This window comes from Phytophthora cinnamomi (assembly GCF_018691715.1).
Source record: "Phytophthora cinnamomi strain GKB4 chromosome Unknown Contig106, whole genome shotgun sequence".
Taxonomy (NCBI): Eukaryota; Oomycota; class Peronosporomycetes; order Peronosporales; family Peronosporaceae; genus Phytophthora; species Phytophthora cinnamomi.
The window spans coordinates 54,177-67,619 of NW_027151039.1; the positions used below are offsets into that span (position 1 = coordinate 54,177).

Here is a 13,443-nt window from a genome sequence, read left to right on the forward strand (position 1 = left end):
GGTGAGATGCGGCTCATCGTCATGGATCGATTTTACTCGTTGGTTCCGTTGTCTATGCAACTTTTAACAACGGGTTTCTATTCCATCGGGACCATACGCACGTATCGCGAAGGCTTGAGCACGCTGCTGATCCCGAAAAAGAAGAAAGGAGACAAGAAAAAACCACCAAAGAATTAAAAAAAAAAGACCATCGAGCATTGAACGAGGGACATACATTTTTTCGGAAGCCCTGCAAGTACCAGGGATGAGAGTGATGCGCTGGTGGGATACGCGAACTGTACACATGCTTTGTACAGGTGGTAGAGTCCAACCGGACCGCGTTGTTCGCCGAAACACGTTGACAGGGGAGCAGCAAGAAGTGGCGTGTCCACTCATCGTAAAGGATTATTAGACCTATATGGGAGGGGCAGACATACACGGCTGCAGCGGTAAGTGCTGCTATCGTGTATGCACAGCTTAGAGGACCTTCTAATCGTGTATGATACATTCTACAGGTGCTCACTACAGCTCTGCATCAAGAACAAGAAGTACTATAAGGGGCTCTTCTTGGGTCTGGTTGACCGGGCAATTATCGACGCCTAAGTATTCTACAATGCTGTTCGCGCTGCTGCGAATCGCCCAAAGATGATCCACGTGAAGTTCCAGAAACACCTCCACCTCGAGCTGTGCCAGCTTCAAGATGAAGATTCGGCTGCACTACGCAGCAACCAGAGCCTACAAACTACGCCATCAAAAGAGCTGGAGACTACTAGACGTCGGCGCGCTGAGCACATACCATTGTAAAATGATGAGTGGAGATCTGGCAACAACAATCAAGGACGAAAGCGTCGTACCCGCGTCTGCAAATTTTGTTCGCTTCTAAAGGACACTGACAACGCTCGTGGAGGTGCCGCTTCGACCTATTGCAGCAAATGCAAGCTGCAAACCGCCTCGAAGAAGCCAATGGCGTAAAGGGTTTTTCTGTGAAGAAGCGTCATACTGTGAAGGGCGAGCTACTGTCTTGTTTCGACATCTGGCACCGTGCGTGGCGCAATGCTGCGCTGGTACCAATGCCGACACGCGGTGGAAAGCGCTCAATCCGTGCGCGCGGGCCTGCGCGGAATGAGGAAGACGGAAAAGGAGGTGAGAGTGACGAGGAAGCAAGTGATGAGTCCAGGACCAGCTCGGTACCGCTAAAAGCGGGCCCGTCGCGCACCCGGGTCGACGGCAACAGAGTAACCAGCAGGTAGCGTCCGTCCATTTGTTACTTAGTTTCGGTATGGTAAAATGTCACGCCATTCGGATCAGTTGCATATATTCTTGTTGGTTTGATTATGCACTCTCCTTTCATGTCTGTGTTCAGCGACGCCCTGACTCTTGCAGGAACTCGCACCGTCTTTGCTGCCAAGAATACACGTTATTTACCCAAACGTGTATAGTTGGCTGTCGGAACCCATGAGCAAGCTGGACCATACAGAGTAGCGAGAGGTCAGTCTACCGATGATTAGGTTTATCGTCTGCCTATCCACTATACACGTTACTGGAATATCACGATATTTGTATGAAAACCCTTACCCGCAGATACACATTAGGCTACCTATGGTTTAGACTAGATTGGAGTACGGTACTACCTTGGGCTCAAGGGGTTAACTTCTTGAATTAATTATACTTGAGTCCACAAGGATAATATAAATCAAATAAAGACACCAGGTAGCTAGATTAAGGTAAAATGAAAACTGTATTGTATCTAAAGTGAACTTCCTCCTAAATGTTATATCGTATCTAAAAGAGATTGCCAGCGGATCGATATGTACGTCTCTGATTGGTAGAAAGATGCTGCTTTCTACCAATAGGATCTTTGGGTAGGTGTGGACCACTCATTGTTGTGGCCCACTTCGATGTGACTTACACCAAGGTGAGGAAGTATCTAAAACTTTAACAGATATCGTATCTGTTAAATTCACAAGTGGCTTGCAGCCACTTGTACGTGTAACCCCGTTACACCCCCCCCCCCTTAAGGTTAGATGCGCGGAGTCTCCGCACGTCAATCTTGGAATTGACCATTCGTCAGTTCTCTGCGTTGGGAAAAGAAACCTCGTGCTCATTCAACGATGTGCGCACCTCAAGAGAAGAAGGACTCGAAGGTGGTGGATGGTAATCTCTCCATCGATGAGTACGATGAGCGCCAGACGGCGAAGTACGGTGACGACATCGCCGAAGTCGACGACGACGACGAAGACATGGAGGACAAGAAGGACGAGAAGGGCTCGTCTTCTAAGCGCAAGGACTATGTGTCGAGCGACTCGCTCGACCCCCACGCTGGGATCGTCCGCCAGCGTGAGGGAGATGAATCGGCCGCTTCGAGTTCGAAGCGTTCGCGAACTGAGAGTGATACCGCACTCGCTTCTGCTGGGGCTCTCCGTTCTCCGCGTGCTGCATGTGCAGCACGTGATTCGAAAGCCCAATGGTCTCCGCGCGCTGTGCCTGCAGCACGCGACCCATGGATGCCGTCCGCGTCCGAGATCACGGAACATGAAGCCCGTCATGCTCAGTCTGTAGAGCGCAAGACTCCCCGCGCGCTGTGCCTGCAGCACGCAACCCATGGATGACATCCGCGTCCGAGATCACGGACCGGTATGACAAATCCTTGCCTCTGAATGAGGTGCCGCTGTACGTGTGCAGCGCCATCAAAGATGACGCCGTAGCAGCCAAGCTGCACTTTGATCTCAAAGGCGCGATTACTACATCGGACCCTTCCATGATCTCCGAAGGTTCTAAAGCAAGAAGACCTCTTTTCGCAGCAAAGTGCTCGAGTGGCAGGCACTTTGTCAAAGTTGGGACGCTTTTGTTGAGTACTTCAACAAGAAGCCGGGGTCTTGCCGTCAACGGACTAAGCGTGTGATCGCTTCGAGACGTACTCGAAGTGCGGTAAGTGGGGAAGATCCACGCTGCCGTGCGCTGTGTCCGAGGGCTATTAGTGCGCGAGGTGCTTTCCGGGCGCGGTACGCTTGAGCAACCGCGACCTGAACGGGTACGCGTCGTTGAGTATGCCCAAAAATCTCAAAGAGCTCCATGCTAACACACGAGGCTCCGGGCGCTGGTGATGATCGCAGCGCTCGTACTACTTCTGCCGTGCCAGTGCGTACCGGTCCTCGTACGCCCTCACCATTTCCGGAACGTCCTCCAGCAAGACATTCCGCGGCTCCTATGTATCTCGACGAGGAGGGAATATATTAGCCAATAGGAGAGAGCCCTCAAGCAGCGGTGTTGGCGACTTACGTTTTCCCAAGTCAATTCATGGCTATTTCTTATTCGATATATCGAGTGATAAAGTTTTGTTTTCACATCCAACATCATTGGTATGAATTGGGTTACCCTTGCCTGGAACCTACTACTGTACGGTACTGGTGCATGCACGTACTTTTTGATCCACAAGGAAGACTGTAGTATCCTGGCGAGCTGTGATGCAGCACATTTACTCTAAGACTCACTATTCTCATCAGCTTACATACTGGCGACTTGCACAATTAGGCCACAAGGGAGTTGGTCGGCACCTTGGCTAATACCGTATCTTTCGTGGTGACGTATGTTTCCTCTTGAGATCATGCCAAGTCGCATGAGGGGCCAATTAACCTGCAACATATTAGGACATTCCGGAGGACCTATGGCTTTTGGTGTGCAAATCAATCGCTCAAGCGAGGCAATGCAACTATTTGAATATCACGCTTTCACGAATTCCTCCACTTGTGCACTCCCACGACAACTCCAATGAGCTTATGTTCGCTACCCTTCGATTTTATCGAAGTACATCCACTCAGCATGCACTTGTTCGATCGGGAGTGAGACCAACACGTAGAAGCGCGCGTTCTGAGCGAAGTGTGAGGGGCTTACTGCTATGCTCGGTGTGGTAGTACACAGGAATGTTATTGAAGTGGTTCGAAACATGCGAATACGAACCCGCTATCGTTCAAGAACAACCCTGAGCAAACTTGCACGGGTATTTTGACTTGGTATTGTAAGTGGGCATGGAAGTCTACGTAAATCGGCATAACACGCTGAAAAAACCGTGGTTTTCTGGGAGATCGATTTAATCACGATATGCATGTTCTCTCGAGAAGATGTGTCTCATCGGAGAACCACCACTTATTCGCGTAGTTAGGGTATTTTACCTACGGTGAGTTTGTACATGTACTCGGTCCCAGAAGAAGACCCAATCTCTGACGAGAAAATGCCGAACATTGGAGCGTTCTATTGTAGCAATCTGGACGTCAGCATTTGTACGGAACGATGAGTCCTGAGGCCCAGTACCCACCCATTTAAAGATGCGGAAAAGATGTCACAGGCCCTGTGATCTTAATTCGGATGTGTTTGCACCAGGTTGTCTAAACAGGATAGGCAATGGTGCGCAGGGCATGTGTACGCATTTACATGTAACGTGACCGTACGTCCAGAGTGTAGCAACGTTGGGTCCACCATTTTACGGACTACACACCCGTGAACACTACAGACTGTAGTCTACAGAACACACTCGATTGAGCACGTCGAGCACGACTCGAATGTCGATTGTCAGCCCGGATGAATATAGTAATTCAAGTGCGACAGGTAATCATTGATTACCATGACGCAGGATTAGTAGTAACGTTCAAGTTCGTCCGCAGTTACTTATCACAAACGGTACGGACAGTGCTCGTTAGAAAGAGCTCAGGCAAGGATTTCCATACCGCGCGGACAACGAGAGCACTTCTTCGGAGGCGTTCTTCCGAGTACTTCCCATCCGGAGTGGTATTCGAGCATTGCTATATAGTGGACTCCATGAGGTGGAATGTCAACGGTACAACACGTACACTGAACATTTGCTCTGGTAACGCACCAAGCAGAAACTTCAGAAAGCGATCGTACGGCAGCAATTAGGTCCCGGCAGAACCAGCAAGACTGTCAGTGTTCACACAGGCATGGGCAAATATGTATGGCTGAGTTCATGGTGCGTGGGTTTTTAACCGATAAGCAAAGAGGAAAGCAACACGCTCGTGCGTCATGCCAGCGCGGTGCCAAATAAATCAAGTACGCGAACACATCCCGGCGATCCTAAGTCAGCGCCAACTTCAACAATCCAGCCTCTCACCTGTTCAGTGTGTGTAAGATGCATAGGTTCCCTGTTGCCTCAAACCAGCAGTTCGCCCTGTCACCTTGATCAAGTCGTAGAGGTCTCCCAAGCACACATACAAATCCACTGACGCTGTCTTGCTCTGCGGCAAGCATTGCATCGTGCCACCGACTGTGCCACGGCCTTCATTATTCAGTCTTCAATTCCTCGCCTACGACACAAGGCCATTCGCCTCCAACGGCCCAAGCTACTAGCGACTTCACTTCGACCTCGTCCTCAACCCTCCCGCTACAATGGCTGCCGGCGTCGTGATGAACGTCCACAACAACGACGACGACGTCCCGACCGAGGGCTCGCGCACCTACGCTATCATCGTGTGCGTGTTCGCCGCGCTGGGCGGCCTCTTCTTCGGCTACGACCAAGGCGTGACCTCGGGCGTGCTCATCATGGATTCCTTCATCTACGATTACTGCGTTGGCTGGCACAACTTCACGTACGAGGAGTGTACGTCGTCTTCCTCGGACCTTCCCGCCGAATGGACGGACTTCACGGTCTGGTATAACATGGCGTACAACCTGGGTTGCCTCGGCGGCGCCTTCGTGGGCGGCATCGTGGCCGACAAGCTGGGTCGCCGCTGGACCATCTTCACGGCCGGCCTGCTCTTCTGCATCGGTACTTCGTGGGTCTGCTTCAACAAGGCCCAGGCGCACAACCTCATGTACATCGCCCGCGTGATCCAGGGCTTCGGCGTCGGCAACTCGTCCTTCTCGTTGCCGCTGTTCGGCGCCGAGATGGCCCCCAAGGAGCTGCGCGGCCTGCTGTCGGGCTTCATGCAGATGACGGTGGTGACGGGTCTCTTCCTGGCCAACGTCGTCAACATCATCGTGGAGAACCGCGACAACGGCTGGCGTACGACCAACGGCGTGGCCATGGCGGCCCCGATCGTGGTCATGCTCGGCATATTCTTCGTGCCCGAGAGTCCTCGTTGGACGTACCTGCACAAGGGCAAGGAGGAGGCCGAGCGCGTGCTCAAGCGCCTCCGTCAGACCGACAACGTGGGCCACGAGCTGGAGGTGATCGGCGACCAGGTCGCGGAGGAGCTGGCTGCCCAGAAGGGCCTCGTCGAGCTGCTCGAGCCGTCCATCTTCAAGCGCGTGGCCATCGCCATGATGCTGCAGGTGCTGCAGCAGGCCACGGGCATCAACCCCATCATGAGCTACGGCGCGCTCATCTTCAAGGACATCACCAACGCCGGCATTTACGCGGCCTTCTTCCTCTCGGGCGTCAACTTCCTCAGCACCATCCCGGCCATGCGCTGGGTGGACACGTTCGGCCGTCGCCAGCTTCTGCTCATCGGCGCCGTCGGCATGGTCCTTGGTCACCTGTTCGCGGCCATCCTGTTCACGGCTATCTGCGACGGCAACGTGGACGACGCCGGTTGTCCCAAGGTGGGCGGCTGGTTCATCTGCGTAGGCTCGGCCTTCTTCGTGTTCAACTTCGCCATCTCGTGGGGCCCCGTGTGCTGGATCTACCCGGCCGAGATCTTCCCGCTGGGCGTGCGCGCGCCGGCCGTGGCGCTGTCGACGGCGGCCAACTGGGCCATGGGCGCCGTCATGACGGAGGTGGTCAAGCTCTTCCCGCACCTCAACATCAACGGCGTGTTCTTCCTGTTCGCGGGTCTGTGTTGCATCTGCGGCGTGTTCGTGTACTTCTTCTGTCCGGAGACCAAGGGCATGATGCTAGAGGACATCGAGGCGCTGTTCCACAGCGGTGGCAAGCCCAAGTTGTCTGCTTTCGCGGAGGTCAAGTCGCCGCAGCAATCGCGGGCCTAATGGTCATGTACTTCCAACAGCAGTCGGTGTTGCAGGCTGTGTATGAAGGGATTTCCTCTGTTGTAATGCAATGCGTTGGATATGCGAGATCTGTTCACTGCCTTGTTTGACATGATGTTCATTTTCATATATATATTTCTCTGTTCCACATGAAAATGCAGTAAATATTAAGCCATCAACATCTTAATAAGAAGTAAGCGATTGATTCACAACGAGTGTCAGCTTTTGTTTTTTACCGTTGGTGTCAACCCTTTCGGGTATAGAGGGCGCATTTTTCGCCCTTTTACCAAACTTCAACAGCAAATCCACCATATTTTATGACAAATCAGACAAAAGGTGATTGCCGTAATCATCATGTAATCATGTTCAATACAAATGTCAAGCTGTACACAAGATGTACATGTACTGTAGTTTCCCACACTATGTAACCGGCAAATCACAGTAGATGACGTCCCATGAGATAAGCCGCATACAATGTATGCAGGCCTCTCAAAATTAGGTAGTGTGTGAAGAGAAAGAGCCAAATGCCTAATCCTATTTTTTCAAAATACCTAATTGCGGACGCCTGAAACCACCCTAGCTCGCAGTCGCTGCCTGTGCATTCCACCTTTCGTCGCTCTCCACCTCCTAGCACGAATGGTGAAGACAAAAGGATCAAGGCGAGGGTCTAAGAAGGGTGCTCGTAGAGACCAACAGACCGCACCACAGCCTAAAGTCACTGATGCAAACCGCTGTGTCAACACTGCCCTTGTGAAAACTAAAATCACCCCTCTGCAGCAGCGACAAAAATGGATCCCCAAATACGAGGCTGAGCTTGGCCTTCAGCCTTTGAGTTCAAGTGTTGTTGTCTCCAGTTTCGCAATCTCATTGAGACGCACAAGGCTCGGTTGACTGCTGCGTATGGTCCGACAGCAACGCATGACATTTGGAAGCGGAGACATGATATCATCGAACTATACAAGGTCAATACTTCTTTTCATCACCGCGTTGACAGTGTTGATCGATCTTCGTTTCTTGATGCGTGGTCTGATGTGGACTGCGAAGGCAAGTACACGTTACTGTTCGCATTCGTCGCTGGAGTGGCGGCGATATCGCCCGGCACTCACTCAGTTGAGAGTGAGTTCAGCGTCTTGAAGCAAGATAAGAACCCGAATAGAACAGCTCTAACCAACTATGCAATGGAATGCCAACTCCAGTCGCTGCAGTACTTCTTTTTGGTCGATAGAGCTGAACGCGCCGCTAGGAGTCCACGTAGCTAATTCACTTGAATAAAGTATACCACCTGAATACCTAACTTGGATTGTGAGCCATTTGTATCGAATTACAATTCACTTGAATAAAGTATACCACCTGGATGCCTAATTTGGATTTTTGAGCCATTTGTATCGAACCACTTAAGAACTACCTATTCAGACTTTTCCCAAAATACCTAATTGAGGTCAAATTAGGCAGGTAGGTAGGTTTTCTGCCAAATTTTGAGAGGCCTGGATATGCGAAGCGCAGTACCGTGATTTCGTTAAAGGGCGAATTTCACTACCATTTACAATTGAATGCCTTAGATTTGGATTGTATATTTAATGGAGGCTCGCGAAAAGGTTAATATTAACGGGAGCAGAATGAGATCAACAAAATAGTAAAAACACATAGCCAGACAAGTTTAGCACACATTGTATAAGTGTGCCACACCGATAAGACAGGGATGCGCCTCCGAGCTTTCGGGAGGACGCAGACCATCCGTCCCGCGGCCGGCCGCGTAGCCCACCACCACTGCCATTTCGGAATCCTCATCATCCAAGACACCCCAAGCAACCATCGACCAAGGGCGCGACCTGCCATGACCTGCGTGCTGGATCGGTAGCCCTGGCACGAAGGACGACAAGGACGTCAATGTCGCCAAGGGCGGCATGGATGACGAGTGGTGCGAGGCCGCGGCATGACCTGTGCCGTGTGTGTGCAACGTGAAGATCGAAAGCTTGTGCGGAGCGAGTTGAGAGGTCTAGGCCCTGTAACCCTTCAGTTGACAGCTTTCGGTCCCCACGTTAGATCAACAAATTACATTACACTTAGGAGTTTGAGTGTGCAATGTGCACTGCTAGCCCACCTATTTATAAACTAATTTCTCACTTGGTAGGATGGTCGAGTTGCCGAAGTACTTCCGATGATAAGTCGGGCTTGACGTGAAGGCACTTGATCGAAGTGCCTTGAACCTTGTTGCCAACACTTAGTCGTGCGCTGGTGCCTTGCTGCTTGTGTAGTTTTGTTCGTCTCCGCGTGGATGCTTGCGGTGGCGGTTGGCTTCATCAATGTCGAGATAGCGCTTGTGATGGCGTCCGATCGGGGGTTCCACACCGGTTTCATCCGTGAAGACGAAGCGGTAGACCCCTGTAACTTGAATCAGGAAGCTCTTGGCCTCGGTGGCGGGAATCCAAGCACCTTCATCGAAGACTTGGTCGAGTAGTCGAGTCCGGTACGGGCGAGTCTGGAGTGGCTGGTGTAGCCATGTCCAGCAGAGGCGAGCTTGGAGCGGCTGGTGTAGCCATGTCCAGCGGAGGCGAGTTCGGGGTGGCGAGTGTAGCCATGCCCCCTCCCGGAGTGCATGGGGCACTTGGAGCAACTCCGTCTTGGCCGCTAGTGTCCACAGCCTCCTTCTCAACCGTTGGGCATGCGAATGAATGAACAGACGCAACAGCACACGGACCGGTCGAGGGTTGGAGAGCTGCGGGCGGTGCAGCGCAGGGCGGAGTCATGTCCATCGTCGGGGCTCGCAGGGCGCTGGATGTAGCCATGTCTGGCGTGGGGTGGGGTCTTGGCCTTGGGTGAGATGTGAGCTCGAGCTGGCAAATTGCCGAATGAGGCTCTGCCGGCTCTGCGACCAATTCGGGACATAAAAACGTCACCTTTGGGATATGTAAATGGGTCATCCGGGTGATCCATTTTGGGTCTATTGGGATCTGGGAAGTACCCGTTTGTACATAAAAAGTACATTTGGGTACCCCCACTATACCCAAATTCTGGAACATTCGAGAACTCCTGCCGGATGCCCAGACCCTTCTATCGGGCCGTTCTTCCGGCCTCATCTCTGGGTTGGGTGAGTGCCCATTTCTGGCTGGGACTCGGTCCCGCTCGTGTCTTCTTCTTCAAAGGGCGCGGTCACTGGCAGGCTGCGCAAAAGTGCTCGTAGCTGCACCTGCTTACGCGAGGAGTGCCGGAGCGCTTGCCTGGCAGTCGCGCGCCATAGGGAGGCCACGTGGAGGTCTACTAGAGCATGGACGTGAGTTTGTACGGTGGTCAAATTCGGTTCATGGTCGTGGAAACGGATGTCGTTCCGGTGTGTCCAAAGACTGCGGAGCACTACCGTTCGCACTATGTGGAAGACAACAAAGAGGCAGTAGCCATAGTCCTTCTTGGCCCCTGGTGTAGGTACGATGCCTTCGAAGTAGACGATAGTGGCCCATTCCATCGGTGAATCCAACCACTGTCGGAAAGCGTCCAACCACTCCTTCCATACCTCAGCGGCGAATCCACAGTGCCAAAACAGATGTGATGTCGTCTCCAGGACGTTGCAGCCATGCATACAGGTCGTGATTGCATTAGCAACATGCTGAAGGCGATACCCGACGTATAAAGCGTTGTGCTGCAGCCGGTACAGCAGATCTGCGTAGACTGGCAGCACATGCTTGATCATCTTGAGGACCCGGGCCCAAATATCAGTGGGGGGTTGCTTCTCGAGCCCTAGCGACTGGACCGGGAGGGGGAGAGGCTTGAAATGGACCAATAGTTTGCGAATCAGGGCCACGGTAAGGTCGGCCACCTCGTAACCCTTAAAACTCCATGTGTGCTGGGCACAGTAGAGGGTGGGTGCGGGGAGCGGGCCAGCGGGTAGTCTTGGTAGGGATCGAAGGAGGGAGTCAATCCGGGTAAGGAAGACGCCCCATGCATGGTTGTCGAGAGCCGTTGCCGGCGCACACATCCGTTTGAAAGCTTGGGTCAATGATGCCGATTGCACAGGCAGATCACTGAGTTCCAGTAGATCAGCTGGTCGAAAAACGCGGTGTTGCGCGAGCGGCTTGACTGTAACGAGTCCAGCTGAACGTAGCGTTCCTGGCGTCTTTTTGCCGTTGTGACAAGAGTGTTGTCCAGGAAAGGCATCGTCACCTTGTCAAAAGCTGAAGCGTTGGGAGTCACCTTCTGCATCAGTTTCGTGCTCCACAGGAACATGACTTGATGCCAGTACTTGCCCATTTGACTCCACCGAGAGTCACGGCGCGACACTGCGTGATCCGGACTGCTCCTGACTGGAGCGTACAGGATGTCAAAGTCGCGACCTCAAGGCTGCGTGGCGCGGTTAAAGAGTTCAATCACTGGCGCTGTCCACAACCGCACTTCCAGCGGTGTCTTCCGAACAGCAACGATAAGCTGACAGAGTGTGTGTAGCTGGAGTCCTTGGATCATCGTTTCCGCTGGCGTGAGTCCAAGTCATCCCATTGATTGCGGAAGGCTCCACCAGATGCGCGGGACAATGTTGGATGCCATCGAAGTCTTCATATAACGGACAATCATCGCCTCCAACTTGTCTTGGAAGCCGGACTTGGGCACGTAGCAAACGCTGACCGAGTACCAGAGTACCGTCAGTATAATATGCTGAAGGATTACGACCTGTCCGCGCAGCGTGTGGGCACGGTACTTCCAGATGGAGCAACGTGTCTGCATGTCCGCAAGCAAATGCTCGAGACGCGCCGCGTCGGTTAACTTGGGGCCGTAGTAGATGCCTAACAGTTTGGTCGAGTCATCGTTGCCGACGACCGAGAGGCCAAGATCCTGCAACGACTCGCGGATGCTGTCAGTATCACTGTCCCAGGGTCGGAACGGCAGCACCACGGTCTTGTTCTTGTTCAACCCCATGCCAGACGCTTGGCAGAACTGGTCGACCAAGTTCAGCAGGCGTTGCGTGTCGCGGAGGTCTCGAAGTAGCCCCGTGCAGTCGTCCCTGCCACAACGAAGGCCAGCGTCCTTCATCCGTGCTCGAATCAGGTTAAGCAGTGGTTCCACAAAAAGCAAAACAAGCCCGGGGAGAGAGGGTCTCCTTGTCGAACGCCTCTCCCGATCTCGAAAGGTGCCAATGAGCTCCCGTTGAACGTCAGCACTACAAGAGTGCCTGCAAACATCACCCGAACCCAGCGGCGAAAGACGCTGCCGAATCCAAAGTGCTTGAGGATCATATCCAAGGCGTCCCACACGACACTGTCAAACACCTTTGCAAAGTCCAGCGGCACTGCTCTCGCCATACAATCCATTTCATCCTCGTAAAGCTTCATCAGCGCTTGAAACCGGACGTGAGCGTGGTGAATATCCCGTCCTGGTACAAAACCATACTAGTCAGACCCGAGAAGGGAGTCCAGCAGCTGACCCAATCGAAATGCCAGAATCTTCGGTCCGAACTTGGCATCCACATTAAGTAGCGTAATGGGTCGATAGTTACCAGGTTCCTACCGGTTCCCCTTATTGTAAAGCAAACACACTTGGCCACGACGCTGATATTTGGACATTCTTCCACGTTCCAACTGCGCCGCATAGACGACCGCAAGAATGCAACACCACAACGTGAGGTCTGTGAGGTAGTAGGCGAGCGGGAGCCCATCAGGACCCGGTGCCTTCCCTGCCGTCGTGTGCTTGATGGCCCAATAAAAGTCGTTAGCCGTCAGGGGGCTGTCCATGTACGCAGCTTGTTCTGGCGTGAGATGTGCAGTGGTGTGTTGCAGGATCTCTGCCATCTGAAGCCGATTCCATTTCGGCTTCGGGTGTGAGAACGCCTTGGACGGTGAACGGTAAACCCCGGACCAAAAGTGATTGAACTCGTCACACATCGTGTCCAGTTCTTCCGGCGAATTGACTGGAATCGGTGTGTTGTGAAGAATCTGAGGCGGCGTCCTTGAGGTCCGCGGCGAACTTCTTCTGCGAGGCGTAGTGCTTACGTTCTTGGTGTTTCACGTCGAGCTGTGCTTTCTTTTCGCTCAGCTGGTTGGCTTGATCCGCCGAGGGGTTGGTTGCTTCAAGGTGTCTCAGCCGGTTGATTTCGAGATGAAGTTCTTCGATCTCTCTCTGGCGAGCGTTCTTCCGGGACTGGAACAGCTCGCGTAAGAAGGTAGCGTCACGCCGTTGATGCTCGTCGAGAAGACAGCCGGGATTGTACCGTTCGTCTGTCGGGGCGTGCAGTCGATTAGCCAACTCTTCCAGAGACCCTTGGAGGTGCTTTTGCGCTTCCGGTAGCTGGATGACCCACTCGGGGCAGCGACACCGTGGGCGGGTTGCTGGTCGAAAAGTTGTGGAACCAAGGCGAAAGTCGATGCCGTTGTGGTCGCCGAGCTCTGCTTTCCGACGGAAGTCGTGCAGGATGTTCTGCATGTCTGAGCGGAAGTGGCGAGGGCTCATGAGGACGTAGTCGATCCTTGCTCGAGCGTTGGGGCCGGAGTATTCTACCAGCGTCGGGTGTTGCAGGCGCCATGCGTCCGCTACATCGATCGCTTGCAT

At 53.1% G+C, this 13,443-nt stretch overlaps 3 protein-coding genes across 3 annotated transcripts; 1 reads left to right on the forward strand and 2 right to left on the reverse strand.

Moving 5' to 3' along the window:
- Positions 1 to 5,376: 5,376 nt before the first annotated feature.
- IUM83_17332 (Sugar transport protein 10) lies at positions 5,377 to 6,915 on the forward strand (the record flags this gene model as incomplete). Its single annotated transcript, XM_067942281.1, has 1 exon — positions 5,377 to 6,915. One exon carries the CDS (start codon positions 5,377 to 5,379, stop codon positions 6,913 to 6,915), a length of 1,539 nt encoding a protein of 512 aa, XP_067782456.1.
- A 4,476-nt stretch (positions 6,916 to 11,391) lies between these two features.
- Positions 11,392 to 11,931, reverse strand: IUM83_17333 (Pol Polyprotein; the record flags this gene model as incomplete). The annotated part of the gene is made up of 1 exon (XM_067942282.1): positions 11,392 to 11,931. The coding sequence occupies one exon, from the start codon at positions 11,929 to 11,931 to the stop codon at positions 11,392 to 11,394; it is 540 nt and encodes a 179-aa protein (XP_067782517.1).
- Positions 11,932 to 12,771: 840 nt separating this feature from the next.
- Positions 12,772 to 13,443, reverse strand: IUM83_17334 (putative pollike protein; the record flags this gene model as incomplete). Its single annotated transcript, XM_067942283.1, has 1 exon — positions 12,772 to 13,443. The coding sequence occupies one exon, from the start codon at positions 13,441 to 13,443 to the stop codon at positions 12,772 to 12,774; it is 672 nt and encodes a 223-aa protein (XP_067782473.1).